A 23,159-nucleotide genomic window follows, 5' to 3' on the forward strand; every position below is an offset into this window, starting at 1 on the left:
GTGTAACCTTCTGCATCTGGTTGTGTAAGGTGCACCCTCAGAGAGGCTGCATAACACAGATAATCTGTCACATTACATCTCTTCTTCAGTCTTTCAGCATCTCACTCATATTTTGAGTATACTGCTTTTTCTAGCATTGCCCCTTTCAGTTCTGCTTCCTTTCACCTTCGCAGATTGCCGCAGCAGCTACAGTACTACCATCTGCTTTAACCATGTCACCTCTGTTTGTATGTCCCCCCAGTGGCTCACCCTTCTCTAATATTTCAAAGAATTGCTCACCCTTCCTTTCCAAGCCTTTCATAACTCTCTTCCTTCAAAAGCAAAAGCTCAGCTCCCAGCCCTGCCTGAGCTGTGATGTAAACTCATTGTCCAAAAAAGCACTGTCTCTGTTTTTTCCAGCGTTTCCCTTTTGTCATGAAGTAGCAGCCCATGCATCAGAGGTGTCAGTGGAGACCCCAGCCATGACAGTGCTCCTTGTCTTTGACGGTTCTTTGAGTCAGTCATGTTTCTACCTCTGGAGGGTAGCTGCTCTTTTTTATTTTTTTTTCCTCTCCTGGATATCTATATCGCTTATACAACACAGTAATTTGTTTGTCTTCTGTGTTTCAGGCAACTAACTTATAGATATTTAATCTACCCAGGAAATTTATAAAATTGCAACCTCCCAAGATAAAGTTATTATCCTGACACTTCACATTACTATCATCCCACGCATGCTACAATGCATAACTCCTCTAAATTTCTTCATTTGCATTAGAAATCCCTTTTAGCCAATACTGTTAATTTTTCTTACAGTTTAAAAAATGGAGACTGTTCCTTTCCTACACCTCATTCTCTGTTTCATTTGCTACAACTCTGTTTCAATCCCGCTGGACATGCCAAACACAACTGGATTGACAATTTACCAGCTAAAGGGTAGATGGAAAGATCTTTCACAACTGTTTCCCTGCACCACTCAAGGTGCTGAGCTTCCTTCCGACATCTCAGATGCACCTGTCACAAACACATTGGTCTGGCCTCCTAAGTATCCTGTGCTTTGTCTACTTCATCCTTCACTTTTCCTTGCTGCATGGTGCACTGTTTTTTCAAACTTCCTCACTCTTTTGGTACTTCATTTGCTCTTAGACTCATCTTGTTTGCTTAACACTGCCACAAGGGACACAAACAATATATAAAGATAACCATTCATAACTGCACCTTCCTTGGGCATCCCCAATAACATACAAATATATACATACAAACACTGTGTCGGTACCACTGTTGTTCCATAACAACAGTGCTGATTTTGTGAAGTTATAGATCACAATTAGCACGACCAGTATAAATCCAAGCATTCATAAGACTCCTTTTTACCTTTTCCACCCATTTTTGGCACGTACCATTACATGTAGACACCAGGTATTTTATTTTTTCTATCTGCACAGCACATCCTGCAGTATGTAATGAGAGAAAAATGACAATGCTTCTTCTGCAGGATTGTGCAGCTATAATGATGAAAGAAGGAAGATTTGCAGGGATAAGGAAAAATTTTTATTAGACAATTTGGAATGGTAAGAATAAAAAAAGTACCATACTTTTAGGTCCAATATCTTTTCATCAGGGCCAAGAGACTGACTAGCCACTGGGGACAGTGCTCTTCATTCAGTATTTTTTATTTTAGTATTAAACTTAAACCTCATTAGAAGATATGAACAACTGGATTCAGTCTTGATTTAATCCGAAGCCACAAGATGAGTTTTTCTACATGAAGCTCCAAGTTCCCAACCATCCATCTTTCTGCTGACTGCAACACTGTCATTACTATGGCACATGTCTTTTTGTGGCCACCTTATTCTTCAAATATAAGAACAGATCTCATAATTCAGTGTTTCTTTTATAGAGGGTTTTCAGACATAAAAGTGAGGAAATAGTAGTTAAAATAGTGGCAGGGCTGCCACTTCCCTTGAGTATACTTTCATCAGTTAAATGATGCTGGGTTCAAATTATCCAACTGATTGGCAAAAACAGCCCCATCATTTTTTGAGGTTACTGTAAGAAGTATAGAGTATAATCTACTGATTACAGTGGATTACCACTTCTCTGCATCCTTCATTTGATTGTGGCAATCATAAAGCAGCTGTGTGATTGATCATCTTTTCCATTCAAAGAAGAAAGCAGTGCAGAGTAGTAATCTTCATTGAAAGAGACAAAGTTTTGTTTTCTATGACTAAAACTATTCAAAAAGTAGGAATGACTTCTGACCTTTAGCCTGCGGTCCTGGTCTCCACTGCACAGAGAATTTACAGACACTTTAAAGGTCTTCCAGGCTGGATTTAAGTTATTCATCACAACCTGCAAGTGAAAATAAGGGAAGGGAACCCTTAACATTTGCACATCTACAAACAGACTGCTAACAAGAGCCACACTTTTCAATACAGCACATTCACCAGAAAAAGAAGAAAGCAGAACTCAGTTGGAGGTTTGAAGAACAATATGCATGGGATATGTGCCCTTGAGCAATCCGCAGTTTGCAACACTCCTCCTCTGGAAAGCCCCAGAAAGGAGCACATACCATAGCTCAGTGGGAGCGTAATTCACAAGGGAAAGTTGTGGAATGCATCCCTGAACTGGAAGCCATGGAAGAGATGTAGGATTAGGCAATGGGGATGGGCAGCATCAAGTTACAGACGCACGATCTACCTTGTCACAAACAGTTTATGGGATCCATAACAGACAGTTTCATAACCCCAAATACCTGCCATGGCCCCACCCTGCACACCTAAATGCTGCTTTTTAAGACAGTGCCAGTCATTACCATGGAAGAAGTAATGACACTGGGACATAGGAAACAGATGTAAAGCACCCAGATTACAAATTTGTTTAGCACCAGCAACCTGGGAGGAGATGGAGACGATGCAAGATATAATTAAAGGAAAAATATGATACTGTCTGTAGCATGGTTTGGGCTAAATATAATATCTCCCAACCTTCAAACAGAATATGTGCCAGTTTAATTAAATTTGCATCTTTGGCTTCTGTACTATCTTCCCTTACTCTCATGTGAATAAGAAAAGACCTGATATCCATTAGTCAATGATTACACAAGACATTAAAGTGTGGGCGCTTGCAGTATCCTTTGTGACATTGGAAACACAAGCTATTCCTCCTGACAGCCCACCTTTGTCCTAGGAAAGTAAATCCAACCTTATTTCTTACCTCAGTCCTGTGAACAAGTTGTTGGGTTGCATCATCATTCATCCGGAAAATCTCCAGAAAAGGATCAGATTTGCTGAAAAAATCCTAAAATAAAATATAGGACAGGTTACTCTTGAGAATTCTTTCACTTTGAGCTTTTCAGGCACAGTGCACTAGTGCTTCCCTGACTGCTATTGAAAAAGGAGAGACAGCGTGATTTTAGTGAGACCCCTTGGTGTCTCACAGCAATATTTCATTCTTGTCCTTGTTTCACAAGGATTTCCACGGCACTGCTGTTGCTCTCAGTTTGACTATTCAATCACGGCAGACAGAACTGTAAAACATCATTTTACAGCCTTTTCCCTTCTCACACCCAGTGCAGATTCCTGAGCTTTAGCTCCTTCACCCGCCGAGACTGTTTCTTTCTGTCTCCATATCTGTTTGGTTTTTTGACATCAGTTTTATCATGCAAGGCCCTTTGAAGCGTATTCTATGGTGGTGTTGAATTTCACACTATTTGCCCACCCTCTCAAAACAGAAGTTAATTGGCCAAGACATTGCGCTGCTACCAACTAACACAAGTACTGGTAAAATGGATTAGGAAGGCTAGAGAAGTAAGTCATCTTCAGGATATGATAACATGGTCCATGTTAAGTTGACAAACAGATCAGGGGAATACAGAAAATTACCTGATATTTCTAAGTACAAGCAAATCTGTGAGAGACGTTGAGGTTCACATACTTACTGCACTGCAGAACACCTTCCCTTAGTCTTGCATTCAGCTAACAACCCTGAGTGTTCTTACACAAACCTAAATTAAGTTGCTTTCTGTAGTGTTACTGCAGTCTGACCACAGCCTCTTCTGTTTCAACATTGCATTTCTTCTGGACATGCTGGCTGCGAGGCAGAGAAGTAGCTGGGTGTTAGCCCTCTGCAGCTGGAGGGGGAAAGCTGGCTAATTCAGATTTCTAACTGTTCAGTGCAGCAAGAGCAGCATTCAAGTGGACTCGGCCCATTTTCTGTAGTATCAAATCCCTTCTTCATTTTCTTCTTCAGAAAAGCCACATGATTAACTTTATGCATATGAATATTATTCTTCTCTATAGGCCATATCCAAACCCACAGACCTCCATATCAATTTGGGGAAGTGAGGATTTCCATTTGCTCTCCTGCTGTTTCTATAAAAGCATCAGTGTAAAAATGACTGTAATATGCATAGTTCTACAGTTTTCTCCTCATCAAATGCCCACCTTACTCATTTTTGACTAGCTGGACAGCCATTGGGATGGGAACAGTTTTGGATAGGATGCTAGCCAATGTTAGGGCACATCATTTTGGTCAAATTTGTCTTTAGGACATTTTTACAATTCCACAACTGCAAGACAAGCAAAGAAATCTTTGCAAGACAAGCAAAGAAGACTTTGAAAAGAAACACCTGAATTTGAATGTCTGGAGAAGGAAGTGAGTCCCTAGGGATCACAAAGCCTTGGGCTAGGCTCAACAAACCTAATCTTTTCCATGCCCTAAAAATGACACCTATCAATGTAGTGTTTCAGACTGCTGTTCTGTGAATGCTCTGTTTCTTTTCCTACTAGAGAAAATGTAACGGTATGTTTAGAAACTGATGCAAAGCAGTGCATATATATTTGTTAAATCTTATCACATGGAGCTCTAAACAGCAAAGCCTTATGTTTGCCTATTTATTCCAATTATGTGGTTACAGGGCATTCAGTGTAAAAGTGTGTAGAACCAGCACAAAACTCAACGAAGTCTATAACTCCAGAATCTGCCTCAAGGCCCTGATGTAGATTTAGTATCTGGACTCCATCCAGCAATTGAAACTGCTAGTATATAGGGGGCTTTGGTGATCTAATTCTGCCCAATTACTACTGCATAGCAAAGAGAACAAGCAGAGAGAGAAGGTGCTTGTTTAAACATAGTGACACCAAAATCCAGAGTGCATAGGGTTAAAAAAGATTGAGCTGCCTCTTTTCACACATAAGTATACTGACTGAAGCTTGAGTAAAAGCTTAATGTTAACAGATTCTTTATCAAACATGTTTGATAAGAAAAGTTATCTGAAAGAGAACACCTCAAAATGATACATCCAAAGAATGCACACTGGATTGCAGAAAAATTCAGAAAGGAAACCAGGATTTTGTGTAAGACTCAAAATATAGTATCATTCCCAGATGAGTATCATGAAAGCTGAAACAACAAATCAGCACAAGGGAAGTAATTTTTAATAATCTGGTTTTAACTACCACAGTGATACCACCTAAAGGGCAAGATTTTAATGCTGGATGATACCTTATATCACACCCCACCTTCAATGCAAAAACAAAGACTAATTCCTTTCAGAATGAAGGTACAAACAAAAAATCCTTCAATATTGAAGATGCTTCATAACAACTCAAAAATCATAAACCTTTTATTTCATAGCTATTAACATTTTCAAAGCTTTTGGTTGTTATGCTGAATCTAACAGCTTTGCATTATCTCACAAGCATATTCTCTGAAAGAGTAGCAGCAGTAAAGGTTTAATGTTTTGATATTTTAACAGTGTTTAAATGATTAATGTAATGCATTTACCAGTGGTATAATGCACATTGTTCTTCCGGTATGTGGAGCAGTTACACAGTAATAACATAAGAACATGGCTTAAGCTTTAAAAATTTAACTACCTCTGTTTCTGAGCACCTAGTTTGACACATCTTTTAGTACATTAATTTAAGAGTATAACACTTTTTAAAATTCACGTTTGGAGCTCAAGTCAAAGGTCCCTCAGAAAAGGGCTGAAGTAGCCAAAAGACATTAATAATTCTGAAAATTTTTCAGCAGCAAGACAGGGCATTCAAGAATTTTTTGGGGCAGTAGTTTAGTACCAGGGAAATATATAAAAAAGCAATATTAGCTTGTATTTTGCAGGCTTTTGCTGGAGAACCTTTCCCAAGCAATGATAACTGCCTCTTTCAGAAAAGGAAAAGTAGTTTGCCTGCCTCAGTGCTTGTAATTTATTATAGCTATCATAAAAACGTAGCTGCTTGTTATGGTAATTGTGACACAGCTATTAATGCAATAGAACCTTTCCAAAAGTTATTGTTCTACTATGAAGTGTTCTCAGTGGATCTCTTGAAACAAAGATGTGCCATCTAAGCTGACTGGGCTTCAATAAAACATGAAAATGCAGTTATACCTTCCAAACAAGCATTGCAATAAAAAAATAAAACCTTTATCTCTGCAAAGTCAGTTAACTACAAGAAACTTTCATACCTGTGACTTTCCTATATTTTTCCACTGAATGTTTCAGCCACCCCTCCAGGAAAAATTGAGTAGGCTTTTATTGTTTTGTGGCTTCTCTAAAACTCCTGCAGTTTTATGAGGAGGGTGTAAAAAAAAAACCCAAAACAACAAGCATAACCTGCCTGTTAAATTATACTAACAAATTTTGTTTAATCTGCCAAAAATGTGTTGTTGACATCTTTTTCTTTAGTGAAGGAAACCCATACATTTAAGGACCCCAATCTGGATCCTCTTTCAAGGACTTTTCCTTTAAAGGATGGAGGAAGAATATTCTTGTCCATTCAAGATACCACTGATGGTAATAGATATAAAGAATTTATTTGTCTTTTTATCTTTAAAGCACATCCAGAACCTCTCTCCACTTCCTTTATCCACAAGTTGTGAGACATTAGGATTCAACTTGTCTTCTGCCACCCCCACAGATACCAGTGCGGGAACCCCTGGGGTTACAAAGGTGACCCTGTGTATAGCAGAGCATGTTTCTACAGGCTTCTTCTATCTTTCAGGAGACTCCAAGGCCAGTTCCAGCCCTTGGTCTGCTTCTCTGATGTTACATCCCTACTCAGGTATCACTTCTCTGAGAGGGAGAGGAATGCAAAACCATGCTTAGGATTTTACAAGATGGGCTACTCTCAATTCTCTGATGGTTTTTTATGGACGTTTATGTGACATCAGAGGACTCATACTTTTTCACCAATGGCTGAACTATGCAATTTAAGTAATTTCAAACCTTAACAACAATAATTACTAATAGTGTTTTGCATCTACTGATGCCAAAGGTCATTATAAGCCATACCAAAATCCACAGTCTTTTCTTATAAAAGAGGTAAACTAAGGTTCAGCCAGGTTTAGAGCTGCCTCTAGCTGGAGGAAATTGAAAGACTGCTTTCAGCTGAATAGGTTTCCAGTGATTTTCATCAACTGAAGACAGGAGTTTTGATTCAGATAACACACAATGAGTCATTGCTTGAGTTGCACACTGCACCATCCAGGAATTTTTTATTAGTTGAAGCGCACCTTGACTAGACATGATAAAATGGCAAGAATGACAATATTCTTGCAATATTTCAAAGATAATCGCCTGAATTTATCCCCATAAAGTGTTTCAACCACTCTCCAAATCTATTGTCCAGAAAACACTAACCTGGCTCAGAAGCGCACTCCACAGTATCTTTTTAATTTACACCAACGAGAGTCATAAAGCAATCATAATATTTGCACCAGATTACATTTTACATTTGTGGAACAGGAATGACCAAGTGGAGTTTTATTATGTTGTATATGTCCTTTACTTTTTTCTAGATGTGACAGCATGTGGAACAGGAAGAAACTTGTATACAACTTTGGCAATGACATCTAAAGATGGCTGTCTAAAGAGAAGTTTGTAAATCTACATTTTGACACCTAAATAAATTATGTGATTCAGAAACACTGAGACTCCAGCAGCTCTGAAGGAAGAGGTAATTTATCTTTCAGACGAGAAGTAAATTCAGGTCCTGATCATTTACGATTGCTAATGATCCTGAACACAGTAATGTTATTTACCTGTATGTTCTAAATAAATTCCAGTACTATTAATCTTCCTGTGTACTTTCTGCTTGTCTGAGTTTTTCTGGCAGTTTCGACCAAAAATATTATTTATCAGTTACATAAGATTTTCAAAATCAGGCTGTTTGTATCTAAAAGTACTCTCACTGATTTGATTTTAAGCAGCTCACATGTCAAATGTTTAAAACGACGTGCCTGGAGCATCAGAATCATGAATTTTTGTATAGTGTCATCATACATTTCTAATTAGAAGCAGTTTCATTTATAAAAAGGGACTATATGCTAATGGTAGATATTGTGATCCAGTACAATTGTAATCATCTGATATTCAATTACATTTAAAGCCCTAATATCTAAAAATGGTCATAGTCTTATGACATCTATGAATTGCTAAAATATTCCCCAGATTACCTCAAATAATTATGTGTCTGCAATTACACTGAAATAACAGAGAGTGTGCCTTACACGCAGTCATCTGGTTTTCTCGGGTTATGTGTTGCTTGAAGTACTTATTATATACGTATTGCTAAACAACAGCAGATATTTTCAGAAAGAGGTAGTCCTTGTAACAAAGAGTAGTGTTTGAGTCAGTGGCAAGTTACCTTATTAAAAAGGGAAAAAGTTTTTAACAAATATACGAGTCTTTTTCTCACATTCAAGTTACATTTTGTTGAACAAAATGTATGTCATGACTGAGCTGTTATGAAGTTTTCTAGCTTTATTTTAAGATGCTTACTTCAACTATAACATCTTTAACTACTTATAGAAAGTTCACGTCTCTAAGCACTTCTGATCTGTGGCATTTTAAATAATTAAATTGTCTTGGTTATAGAGTAATTAACTTGTCCTGGTTTTAATTATATTCCCTTGAGGGTTTTTTTTAATTACTTTGCAACTTGAGGAAAGCCTCATTGTGAAGATTCATCTGAAATCTCCAATGTGTTTAATAATATAAGGCAAAACTATCTGTCGGGAAAAATCTCATCAAATAATATTTGCAGGCATTCTTATATCTTTCAGTAAGGTTAATATCAAGCAGCTTACCTTGTCATCCAATTTCCGTGCACTGAATGAAAGTTCAACGTAGTCATCGTTTCCAGACAATTCCTCAGCAATCACCTAAATGGAAAGCTGCATTTGAGTTTTGCATGGTGTGGTGAAAGGGGGGAAAGATGTCATTTTCCAGTGTGAAGAATGTAGACCTCATTAAGAAACTTAACTGTGGTACAAGTTAATATGTTTCTCTTTGCAATCAGGAAGGGCTGAGAGTATTCAGTGAACCCCTTGCTCAGCTGATGGGTGCCACCTTGTTAAGTCTACAAATTTGAATCACTTTGTATCACATGACTATGCCTTGTCAATCACCTGTCAATGGACTGACATCAAAATCGATCAGGGATCTATTTTTACTGACCAAGTACTTTTCGTCAGATAGGACAATGGAGAATTCCACCATGTTACAGTGTCCAAGGAGAAAGATTAATTATTTTTATGCTGCTTCAGCATCATTTGGCAAGGTAAATGGAAAAAGGAGTGTAAGTCACCTGCCATTAGTTGCCATGAAAGGCATATTTACAGTAGAAGAGTTCTCCTGGTATAGTTTTTCTGCAATAACTACACTGGTAAAACCATTTACTTCAGACTGAGTCAGAGAACTAACACTAAAATAATGTAGCGTGATTCTTTCAGATGGCATAAACTATGCTGTGATAATGTTGCCAGTCACCATGCTGTGCAATGTTGTTAAAAAAAACCCCAACAAAACCAATCAAAAACAGCCTTTCTGAGCCATTAAGATGCTTCAGTGGAGAGATTAAATCACCCAACCCCCCCTATTTCCTGGGTGTTTCATGCCCACACTTGGCAGCCACCTCATCTCGCCAGCCAGGCACAGACTATCTCCACTGCAAGGACTCCAGGTACTCAGGGAGCCGCTGGGACACCCCAGCTATTCTTCAAACCAGCTGAAGGCTGCTGAGGTTAGAGCTGCAGTCAGAGCACTGCAGTGCAGGATGATTTTACTGCTCACATATGTCTACAGCCTCAATAAACTCCACTATTACTGGGATTTTTTTAAAGACTTTTTTTAATTTCTTTGATTTAGACTCTGCACTGGGCATAACTGGCAGGGTTTTGGGAGCAAGGGCTGCATGGGTGACCTGTGTGGGGAGGCTGTGAACTGCCTCACGCTTGTCACAGCTGGCTCCAGCTGGCTTGGCAGCGGGCAGCAGCTACCAACTGCACCCCAAAATATCAACCCATCAGAGGTCCATACGGTGCCTCTGTGTGAACATGTTTAAGAAAGGGTAGCAACTGCCAGAAGCATGAGGCACAGAGGAGCAGTAGGAGGCCTGCGAGGCCACCCTAAAGAAGATCCAGGAGCAGGCATGGAGAAGGGGATGTTGTTGGGGACACAGCTGGAGATGAACTCTTGGAAGGAGGTGCTCCATGACAGAGGAGGTACCTCTGAGGGCCTGCACCTGTAGGTAGGCCTGTGCTGGACCAGGAATGCCCTCCAAAGGGACTGTGGCTGCTGTGTAAGCCCACAGCACAGCTGGGAAAATGAGTAAGAAACAAAGAACAGCAAAAAATAAATCACTATGCTCTGATCCTGGCCTGTGCCACCCATCACCTCACCAAAGGGATTGAGCGTAACATGTAGTGAAGGCAAAGGGAGTGGAGACTATGAAGGGGGCAGGAGAGGTACCGGAACTGAAGTTTTGCTCAGGGAAGGGGGAGAAAAAGTATTTTGCCTAAGAGTTTGCTTGTCATATTTGTTTATCAATACCCAAATCAGTAATTAATAGTTTACATTAATTGACAATTAATTAAGTAAAATTCTCTGAGTCAAGACTATTCTGGCTGTGACACCTCAAGGCTGTGAACTGTGATATTATTTCCTCATCCAAAATATTCACATGCAACCACATAGGGGCACAGATGCTTAACTGCGCATTAAAGGACCATCACACAGGTACATATGTGATGTTTTACAGGTTCCAGGCAAACATGAACTTGCTAGAAATTTGGCTCATAGAGTTTGACACATTTCTTTTCAATGTATTCTGATGGTTTAAAAGATCATAACCTGTATATGACCGACAGTGCTCTGGGATTTGCACACCAAGTTTCACAAATATTTTTAACTGAAAATAATGAACCCTATCTTATAAAGATTGACAGACTTCTAACTGGAGAAGCTGAACAATGCTCTGTTTTCATCCCACAGCCATATAATAAAATTGTATTGATGAGAATTTACACAGTCAAAGGGCTAATAAAATTCCAGTGAAACATGCCAAGTCAGGAGCTTTCAACATCCTATGAAAAACTCCTAATTAAGCAGAACAAGTTAGGAAAATATTACATGAAATTTCCATAGTTGACAGATACCTGGTACGTCCCCGGGTCTAAAAATAATTATAAATAATCCATTTTGACTTATTCTGTTGAGAAAGCAAACTTTTCACACAATAATTTTTGTCTGAGTTTGGTTTTCCCCCATTCAAGCAAAGTCAACGCGCTCTTTAGTACTACTGGCCAGCAGTCAAAGCAAGGAACTAAGGTCCATATTTTCATGGTTATCATCCAGTTAGGACAGCAGGGACTAACTCATTTTCTTTCATCTTCTGTATATCACAGAGCATTAATTTTTATTTTGCCAGAACACTTTACTAACAAGCCTAATTTTTAGTTGAACTAGAGCATTTGTGTTTTCACAAGACAAAACTCCTTTGTGTTCCTCATAGAACAGGAGGGGGGTGCAAAACAGATGCATCTGGACCAGATGAAGTATGCCCGGATAATCCTAGCAGGCAAACGTCACCAAGATATTTAGGGAGCAAAACTCTCTCCAGGTTCTGTTCAGCCAGATGAGTGGGGAATTCCTTTCCATCTCCAGAACAAAAACTAGTTTACCTTATGCAAGAAAGAAAATTTCCTGGGCTCTCAGAAGTCATTATTTCATACAGTCTGCTGTGGCGGAAGGTAGGAAATAAATCCAGACAAACAGGCCAAAAGAAACCCATCTGGCTAATTGCACATCAAGGAAAAAAATCCTTCTTAACTCTGTGAGGCAACAGAGCAGAGATCCCCAAAGCAGAATATTTTATTATAGTCTTTGTCTTAATGCAGAGCCGCAAATGTCACAAGCATGCTAGGTTCAGTGCAGACAAGCTTGATCTCCCAAACAAGCCAGCAAAGAGAAAGATGAAAGAGAGGTAATACACTGATTTGCAGACTTCAGGATACACATGGGGTTATAACTATCCAGTCCATAATTGCATTACAACACAGCTAAAATACCTAATCTCATCAAACTTCTGAATTTGGTGTTGCTGGGTGTGTGTGTTCTCTGAGTTGGTGGGTTGGTTGGTTTTTTTTAGAAACTGGAAAAAGCCCAAGGGCCAAGAAACATCAAACTCCTTTGTGCATCAAAGCGGGTCAAAATGAATTTCTGAAGGTTCTAGACCTTCAACTAAAAGTAAGCAAGCAACACAGCTTTCTTGCTCTCATCAAAGTACCTTAAAAGCAGTAGTATTGTGGTTTCTGAACAAATCATTCAATATTTGATGCCACTTCCTTGCAACAAGCATTTGCCAGAAACAGCAAAAGCAATCTGTTAAATAAACAATCTAAATACATGCTTTTAGGGAAAATTAGTCACAATAGATATTTCTAAATAACAGGAAAATAAAAGTGTATTTAAGACTGACTTACTGTTATAGATGACTTTCCTGCTGTGTTCCCATGTTTGAGTAAGGACTTGGAGAGTTTCCTCTGAGAAACAATCTGCACAAAATAAAAACAAACGGAAAAAAAAAAAATTGAATTTGTAGTAAATACATGGCTTACTGTGATTTCAATTTTTATGTTGCTTTTTTGTTTTGTTTTTTGTATCAAGGCAGTGTCTTAATCTATGATCAGAGTTAACACAGTAAGACCACATCTGAGAAGAAAGGTTTCCCAGGAAGCCTGCGGACAGGATGCAATGGAAGGACAAATCAAGCAGATGGGGTCAAGCAGAATGGAAAGAACACAATTCACTGAGTTGAACAGAACAGTGGAAACCACATCTCAGATTGTCCTCAACTATTGCCATGATGGCAACAGCAGGACAGAAGTAAGCTTTAAATGGACTTCAAAGACAGTAAGAGGGGAGCTGTATACAGCAAATCTATCAGAGATGCCTCCAAAATCCGCTTATTCTCATAGGAAAATGAGGTCCATTTCAAAAAGAAGGCATTTATTTTATTTCAGAATATCAGCAACTCTAAACTCAGAAAAGAAGCAAGAAATCTGTCCCTTACTTTTAGTTCCAAAATTGTCTCCTTTTCTCACCAGGTACTAGACCTTCCCTAGAACTCAGCATTGAAAATGAACTTGTCCATTGACCAATTCATAAATGTACTTCAAACAGAAGTTATCAGAGTGACGCTGACAAAAGATGTTATCTCCCATATCAATAATAATTAAATTTCCCTAACAATCTTGAAACATTTAAAACTAGATAGGTAAAAATATAAGAAAAGGAATAAAACTTAAAATAATTCATAATTACTGAGCTACAGTGATGTCCCAGTATATGAGGTCCCTCTTCTCTGTAAAGTTAATGCTGTATTAATTTATTTATTTTTTAGTTGAAAAACTTCAAAATGCAGACAGCTATAGGTGTAACTCCAAAAGCAGCTTAGGAATCACAATTAATATTATTTTTAATCTGACAGTACTGCAGCAGGATCATATTGTGCAGATACAAAGCGAAAGATTGTTTCTGCCTAGAAAAATCCCTAACCTCTGGAATGAGGCTTTTATACTAGAAACAGTCCTTTCCCACATAAAACCTTACTTGGGCAACTTCATCCAGATGGCTAACCCATAATACTTCAAGTAAAATGATCCACAAATAGATAGCTTTGGCAAAATACACAGAAGCATTAGGAGTAAAAGAGAGGCATTATCAAGGGAAAAGAATGGCTCCAGGCCCTTCATCATACACATTGCGGCAAAAAACTACATAAGTAGGTAATGGCCAGAGCTGGAGAAGTGCAAGTAATGCAGAGTCATGGCCAGGCAAAAAAAGGTGCTCTGAGACGGGAGTCATTAGGATGCAAATTTTAGCCTAACATCACCATGGGGAAATATGTTTGTCCTGCCTATCAATTTGCTAAATTGAAAAGAAAAGCAAAAGTGGCACCTCAGATTATCCTCAGCTACTGTCAGGAAGGAGGCAGCAGGACAGAAGCAACTTTTAAATGTGCTGTAAATGTGAGATAGGAGAGTCATCACAGGGCTGGATCACACGCTTGCCACAGGGCTGAACAGGACATCCAGAATCACTTTGTCCAGCTTTTCAGTCCTAATGCAGGACCATTTACACCTGGGTCAGCTATACCCGACAGATGTGTGTCTAATTAGTTCTTAAAGATATCCAGAGGTAAACACCCTCCTCTGGCAATTTATTATGGTATTCATACTCCTTACGATAATTATATTTTCCTAACATCTAACCCAATTCTCTGCAGCTTAAGCCCCTTATTTCTGTCTAATGCACCATGAATAAGAAAAACAATCTTTTCCCCTTCCTCTTTCAGACAATCTTAATATCTGAAGACTAATATCAACTCTCCACAGTCTTCTTTAGACTACAGAACCCAAGTTTGTTCTATCTTTCTTTTTGACCAAATTTTCTAGCCCTCAAACCATTTTTTCCTTCAAATATACAAATTCCTGCAGCTCCCTTTGCAGCTTTAGAAAGCATCCCAGCTTTCAAGAGGCATCGGGCAGACAGAAACCTGAAGCTCAGGAGTTCCCATGAAGGTGGCAGATAGACAGCTCGCAGTTCCAGAGAAGGTAATTTATTCTGACATTCCCATTAGCAGACCACATTAGTAAGACTCGCTCTCTAAGCCATTAGCATCATTGTGACACAGTAAGCACTCTGCGTATGTAAATATGTGTATTTGGGTGCAACTGTTTACCAGTTGTTAATTAAGTGGCCAGTAAAATGAATCTTCCATCTGGCAACAATGTCCCAACATCATTGCCTCAAACTGTAATTAGTGATTAAGGAATCACAGACTAACACTGCAATAACTTCAAGAAATCTATTTTCCTTAGCAGTAAATTGCCCTTTTTGTTCATGCACTGTACAAACCAACTTTCATTGGTTAAAAGAACAGCTTCTAAAGAAGCTGCCATCAATTATATATCATATTTATTGTTTATGTATCAGTGTAAATCTTCTTCTGAACATTATCATAAAGAGCGTTTGCTGACCTGATTGCCAGATAGCAAGTCCTAAACAAAGATAACTCAAGGGCCTAGAAAGCATTAGTCTAAGTTCAGAGTTACCGAGATAGCTGAACTAGCAAAATGACTTACAAGGAGGTAATTAACTATAGGTCTTCCATTTGTTCGGAGTCTTTGGTTTGACTCCTACTTCATAAACTTGGAATTTAAAGCTTCAACTTCAGATAATAAAGAGTTTTGTCCAAAACTGATGAGAAATGGCACAGACAGTAGAATCCAGTTCATTCCTAGTAAACCTCATTACATTTCCAGAACATGTCTTTTCATAAACATTTTATTAGAAGCATGACCTACCAGTGAGAAAATGGATGTAGAAACCTGAGATTTAGGAGGTGAGGCTAAAAAGACTTACAAAGTCAAGTTTATTTGCAGCTACAGCCATGCATAAACTACTACCCAGTTCTGGTATGAGACAGACACGTGTCCAATAAAACATATCATACTGAATACATCTGCAAGAGGTGGGAATATGAACCGACTGTAAAAGACACTGCTCTGTTTCAGAGAGGGGGTATATGCACATAGAATCATAGTCACTGAATGGTTTGGGTTAGAAGGGACCTTAAAGACCATCTAGTTTCAACCTTCTGAAGGGATTCCTATTTATCAAATATGAAATCATCTCAATAGAACATGATCTTCACTAGATTTTTGGTCTGCAGTGCTAAGGGATACCAACTCCAAGGTAAAATGGAGGTGGGAAATTCCCTTGAATATTGGTCTTAAATTTGCCTTATTACATACAAGACCAAATAGGTTAAGGACAGATCAGAACAGATGTTCCATATTGCTGTAATTAAATCTGGATTTACATGGTGCCACTTGATCGTATTTCCAATTTAGAATATATAAAAGGTGTTTTCCTTTTTTTTAAATTTTAAAAGTATGAACAGATGCAACACTTTGGATAAAAGCACCAAGGCCCTGACACCAGCTGTGTACAGTGCATTGCTCAGCAGTCACTCAGAGACAAGTACCCTGATGAAGGTTTGCTCTCTCCCATGCCTGAGTCGTGAACTAATCACCACTGTGTAAGATGAGCTGTGAAATATAATGACCTATTTTACCTGGCTTGTTTAAGAACCTTTTAAAATGTATTTCCCTATGTGGTCCTTCCTTAACCCAATATAGGGATAACTTTCAATATCATACAGAATTCCCAGTGCTTATAAATCGAACTAACAAGAAAATTTCAATATGGCTTTTCAACCTAGTTACTTAGCATTGGCTGGAACAGATAAATCCCATATATCATACTGAGAAGACCTGTTTACCGTAACAGCTGGGGCTGGTCCAAGCTCCTTTAACAGCATTGACTCAGTTTTTCTAGGTGTCACCCTGAGCCAGAGGTTTGACAGTCACAGTCTACATTTCCTCTGGGATCAGAAAGCTGCGTGGTTTTTATTATTTGCTTCAATTAAATTGACTTGTATAATATTTAACTATGGACATAACACCAATATTCTTTTGTTAAAGGCTTCTTTACATGTCCATGGATAAGGGCCATAGCTTCTTTTCTATTTATGTCCTATGATGCTTGGCTTTTGTTAACTCTTGTGACATGTGAACCACTGGTCACCATGTTGTGCTCAACATTGCTTGGACTCAAGAAGCGAGAGAGTACCTGGAAAATTTCAGCCTTCAAGTTCAGACTGCTCAGCACTGTACAGCAACCTGCCTTTCTAAAGCAACAGTTGACTTCAATGAATTTTTCAGAGCCTCCTGAAATTACAGCTTTTTGAATTGTTTGCTACAAAGGATGCTAAAATGCACAGGTGGCTGAACCTAAAGCATCTTTTATCGGAGTTCTGTTCCTTTCTTGACAAGCAATTGCTATCTTGTCAAGTTGGGGCAGAGATTTTAACACATACCATTAAAATTATTTGACCATGCTTCCAAAATAATTTTTATCCTCGGCCTGTAGCAAGAGAAGGATTCTCTGGTATGTAAAACTCGGGCCATGTCCATATCAAAAGTATTTACTAGTTACGATACATGCTCTCCTAAGGTCTCTCCTTCTTGCATAAAAATAAGTACAACCCTTAAAGCACCTTTTTCACAGCTGCAGTCTCCCAAATAAAGGACTGTAACACTTTCATGGTATTGCTGTAAGTAGAACGATACAGCCAGAGTGGCTAGACAAATGATTGGAGATCTAACATTTATAAAATGTACCTTGAAGCCTGTTGATTAAAATATTAGTGTGCTCTTACTATAATCCATTGGAGTCATACTGTAAGCTTCTATAATCCATTTGAGGCATACTGTAAGCTTCTAAACACCCACAAATAAAATGACAGACTTTACTAACATTTCAGCTGTGTGGGTAAATGACCGATTTCAGCAAGTGCAGTAGAACTGAGGTAGTTCTGTCTCATGGTGGCAAAGCTCACTCCTTCTTCATGGATTCATCCTTAGCTTTTTGTTTGACATAGCAAGATTTGTACATCTCTGATGGGCTTGTGTCTGCCTTGCTATCTATCCCCTAGCCACTCTTAAACCCAGCAAATAATTTCCATGAATGGTGTCAGATAGTCAAAGTTTCATCAAACATGCTACATTTCAACATGAAGAGGTAGATGCCAGTGATCTTACTCCACTCTCATGAAAAAAATGTTTGGGGGATGAGTTTACCCCTTCACAGATACCAGGAAATCCCTGCAAGACAAGTTCAGATGTGCATATCCATAATGAGGGAAGTTTCATTCAAACTGCTCACAGAATTTTTGTTTCTTGGTAGAGCCAGTTTTATTGTTATAATCATTCTCTCTGTACATATGATACTTTCTGTACCAGTGAAGTGCTAAGGCTTGGACAATAGGCCCAAGCCAGAGTTGACCTATAGATGAATCCTGTATATTTCATAACTGGTAACCATTATGCCAACAGGTATTATACTAAGTTACAATAAACCACCTATCCTGATGTAAAAGGTGGAAGTGTTGAAGCCTGAGCAACAGGCCCTGAACCGAAACTGTTAAATCGGAATGTAATCCTTAATGAAATATGCATGGAGGATGTAGCTACCTTGAATGTATCCTTCCCTTCCTTTGTATGTGAATAGAATAACATAGAATAACAGTCATGGAGGCTGGTGTCTGCCTATGTGACCTCATGTGAAGTAGCTACTTTGAATGTACCTTTCCCCTCCTTTGTATGTGAATAGAATGACACAATCATGGAAGCAGGTGTCTGTCCCCAACACTTGATGTGAGACCTTGCGCATAATTCCATCAGATAAGCAGAGAAACTCCTTTGGCTTCTTCCTTGAGCCCTGGCCAGGCTCTGGGGGGAACCTATTGTGAGATTGAAACCAAGTATTTCCTCTTAAAACAAAGGTGCCAGCTCTTGTGGCTTGATGGTTTTGGGGTATATAAGGCTGGGACTGCTCACTGCGACACTGGAAGCCTCACCTACGGGTGGACGCACTGCGTAGGATTTCCCACTTGCCGGGACAGGCTCTCCAAACCCTCGCTGTAACCGGGGCTGCCCAGCCACTGCAGGCCTGGATGATGGTGAAGTAGGCAAGTGGTGATGTATCTTTCTTAATCACTATTCTCTTTCTCAGGTGGTAATGATTTGATGCATTACATGGTATTTTCCTATTTGTTTAAGCGCGCTGTTCTGTCTTTTCTTACTGTACGTTTTCTGTATTATTCTGTAATATTATTATTTCTAGTAGAATACGCCTGCTCTTCTCACTCTGGTGTTTGAGTTTAATTGGTATCCCTAATCAGCAAAACAACCATACTCGCCACTCTTCAAGATTTCTTTTGTTCCCTATATTATTCATCAGCTCAGTCTATTTACAACTGAAATTACACTTCTCCCTGTCTTTATAAAAGACCTGTACCTAAAAATAGTCAGTCAAAACAGAACACTGAGAAAAAAAGGTATCCCTATCACAAGAGGCAATAACGTTATTACAGGAAATAGCTTATCAATAACATAAAAGGTATTTGAATTTAATTAGTATGTAGTGCAGCAGCCCTTTTAGAATTAGTCATAATAATAACTCATTATAATAGCAAACTAAATTTTAAATTACTTTTCTAAAGACTGCTACAGTAATTCACACAAAAAGATAAAGTATGTAAAAACAAAGAAGTACAAATTGTACAAGTAATTCTATTAACTTTGACTGACAAGATTCATCTAGAACTGAAAATCTTACAGCTTCAGAGATCATGCTGCGATGGCAAACCAAGAGCTTCCTGGGGATAACCGAGGTGTTCAAATGGTTAGGAAAAGTTAGGAAGAGTTCTGCATTGATGATTTTCTTGTGCTCTGAGTAAACCCTGGTAGAAGATGACATTCATATCTAATAAAGTACATTATTCATCCCACTAATGAATTGAGCAACTTCATTTGGAGGAGATTAAAGGCCAAATATTTAAAGGTATTTAGATACCTAAGGAGGCATACAGATTTTAATGAGATTTAGGAGTTCAGATACCTTGAAAAAAAATGGTCCTATGTCTTTTGCACCACAGAAGCAGTCAACAGACTATTAAGAAAATATTCTCGTATAGACTATTTCGATTTCATTAATTCAGATGCAATCATAGCTCTTTCAGCCTTTCTCCAATTCAAGAGCAAGGGGATTTGCAATGGCTGAAAATGAACTAATAATCAGTGAGCATTTTCAAGTGCATAATCTGTTAATGGCATATATTATTGAAAGCACACAAGAAACAATAATACTCATTACTGAGAAGGAAGATTTTAAATATAATTTGTATACAAACACATGTATGGGAAATATTAAATCTCTAAATAATACTTGAAAAAGTTCTTGGCAGGAAAAATCTAACATCTCTGTAGGTTTTGGGTTTTTTTTTACTTGTGCTACTAGTTGATCATGTAAGGGAGCTGTGAATTGTAACAATATTCTAACACTTTTGTAAATTAAAAGAAACCAAACAAGGAATGAAATTACAAATTTGGAAATGGCAAAGACCAGCTGTGGTAAGTAATGAAAGAGAAGTCACAAAGGCTATTCCCACACAGCAGAGCTGGGATGGTTCACAGCATTTAAGAAATAACAGCTTCACTGGTTCCTATAATAATAATGCAGGCACAGCTGAGCAGTAATCAAGAATATCTTGGCAACGTAAGTTTGTTTAGTTCTTGTCAAAAAATGATTATCTATTGTCATAATTTTTGTGAGTTCTTAAAGATCAGGCTGAGACTTCTGGGTGAAACTTCAGAGAAAAAGTGTTCCTAAGCCACCCTCCTGATACTTAATTCCTGTGTGGTTCGGAAGTTAACTTTGGCTTTAGAAAGTTTGAACATTTACTCTACTAAATGATGAAGCTTTTATACTTTATAAAATTTATGGAATGTAAAACTGAACAATTCTGATAAGAGAGCTTTAGAGAGGCTCAGAACACATGAAGGCACTAACACATAAATACAAAAGGATTTGGGTTTGGGGTGTCTCTATCCCAGATGAATATCATGAAAATTAGGCTATCAAAATTTCTAACAGTGTTTGTCCATGTACAATTTTTTCCATTGTTTTTGGTGGACAAAAGACCCAAACCACTAAATAAATAATAATTTTTTAAAAAAAATCTATCTCCTGCCCCTCAAAACAAACAATCACAACCAAAAAGCAATAGACATACAAAACCTTTAGATAGGGATTCAGTTGGAAGTGATTAGTCTCGGTGAGTGGAGTGCCTGAACACTTTTCCTAGGGATGGGGAGGGGGAAAAGGAAAAACAAAGGGGAAAGAGAAGGGGAAAAATTTACTCTCCTTAGTTACAGACATCTGTAAAACCAAAACCAAGGGTGAACTGATTCATAGCACCTAAAGCACCTACCTATATGAAAGCAAGAGATCACCTTTATAGAGTAGTGCTCCAAAATGGTAGTTAAAATACCACTGCTTGAGATTTCACTGCTTATCACTACAAAGATATACGGGTGCCTCTGCTTGCCAGTATGTATATGCAAAGAACAGCAACTATTTAGAGTGAATCAGTGAGCTAGAAGACTAGTGGGCAGATGAACAGCCTGATGGAGCATCCCAAGCCATTTCTGTCATAGTAGAAAGCACAGTGCCAAACCACTGCTCTGCCCCAACACTCCCACTCCAAAGGTTGAGAGCTGTCATCTACAGCAGCAGCTCGAGAAGGCTGCTATTAGTCCCTTCCTCCCAAAGCAAGACCAGCTATGGCTAAGTCATCCCTGCTTTGTTTACTTTTGATTTGCCAGTTCAGATTTTCTTTTGACACTTGAAGGCTACTACAAGTATTTGTAAACATTTCCACATGCATAGGAGTGAGGGTTCATTATGCCTTCACTTATCTCTGGTCTTGCCAGAGGTAGGCAAACCCTAGGGACAGAAAGCCATTGCTCTTGTGAGGGTGGCAAAGGACTGGAACATAGCCCAGAGAGGCTGAGAGATCTCCATCCTTGGAGACATTCAAAATGGGACTGGACAAGCTCCTGAGCAACCTGCTCTAATCTATTTTGAGCAGTAGATTGAACTAGAGACTCCAGAGGTCCCTTCTGACTTAAATTACTTGTATTGCACTAAACTTTCCCTCCGGTTCCAGCTTTTCATTAGGCTCAGCTGAAACACACACTATTCTGTCACAGTTTAGTCTCCACTTCCAGCCTCACAAAGCTCAGTCACATCTTCCACAAAGTAACTTCATGTGGGATGAAATTATCCAGACTCAACCTTGAGCTCAACCATTAACAGACTTTGTCAGAACAAGCTGACTGCATGTTCAAATTCTGATAAGAAATGTCTTCCAGATAGAAATTCTGTGCACAGATACCTAAAATTAGAGTAAAAACTAGAAATGTAAACTTTGCTAGAATTCATCTGCTCTTTCTATAGCTGTATTCCTAAATCAAGACAAAGCCAAAGGTAAAACCCAAAAAACTTCTTTCACACTCAAGTCTGGAGAAAGCATGTTTCATGTTGTGTTGCCTTTTAGAGGACAAAACTTTTTCTTTTTTTTTTTTTTTAATGTCCCATAATTTCACAAATGTGCTTCAGATTCAGAACAATCTTTGTGAGGTTACAAGCAAACAGCATAGTTTCCTTGCTTAAGTAGCTACCATATGACTGCACAACTTAATTGTTAAAAAAAGGTATTATTAGATACTGGTTTTATGCAGTTACTTAGAAATGAATTGTAAAATGAAAAACAATAACGTATTTTTAAAATGCATAGTTTTTAATTATGCACCTTAAATGAACTGGCATTGTTAAATGGTAGGTTAATACAGCATGGACAGCTTAGATGGTTGGAGTATGGTACATTCTCTTGATGTAAAGTTCCTTTAGAAACTGTTTTATAAACTACATGTAATTTCAGGTCATATTTTAAGATCATGTCTACTTATTGAGGAAAATTTGTTTGCACTTTCAACTTTAGTACCTTCTCTAATATTTTGTGGTTTTATTGATTTGACTATCATTCCAGTTGTACAGAACACATTTGTTAAGAGTCCACAAATCGGTACATCACCAGGACACTCTGAAGAAGCTGGGAAACTGGAATGTAAAGAGCCTTTCTGAGTGGAAGGAACAGACTTTTAGTACTTAAAAACACACAAAAAGATTCCCCCCAAAAACCCTTGCACTAAACCTCCTCCCCCTCAAACCCTTCAAGAGATAATCTGCTATTGTTTTATCTGAAAGGGTAACTTTTGAGCATGATGGACAAACCAAACCACTTTAAGGAAATGTCTCTATTTCGCACATTGATGGTTTCTTAATTACACTCAGCAGATATCTATCCACAACCATTTGTTCTACTGTGTTTAAATACTGTGGCATATGAAATGCCCATTGATGC

The 23,159-nt window shown here is 38.4% G+C and overlaps 1 protein-coding gene across 1 annotated transcript in view; it reads right to left on the reverse strand.

Annotated features, from left to right (window-relative positions):
* Window positions 1-23,159, reverse strand: part of CPNE4 (copine 4) — a 249,287-nt gene that overhangs the window by 89,814 nt on the left and 136,314 nt on the right. The window contains exons 4-7 of the mRNA XM_074900646.1: window positions 12,745-12,816; window positions 9,070-9,144; window positions 3,196-3,279; window positions 2,242-2,331 (exon numbers count right to left, since the gene is read on the reverse strand). Of these exons, the coding sequence (XP_074756747.1) occupies window positions 2,242-2,331; window positions 3,196-3,279; window positions 9,070-9,144; window positions 12,745-12,816 (321 nt within the window). The remainder of the gene's footprint in view (window positions 1-2,241; window positions 2,332-3,195; window positions 3,280-9,069; window positions 9,145-12,744; window positions 12,817-23,159) is intronic.

Source organism: Athene noctua, chromosome 2, assembly GCF_965140245.1.
Source record: "Athene noctua chromosome 2, bAthNoc1.hap1.1, whole genome shotgun sequence".
Taxonomy (NCBI): Eukaryota; Metazoa; Chordata; class Aves; order Strigiformes; family Strigidae; genus Athene; species Athene noctua.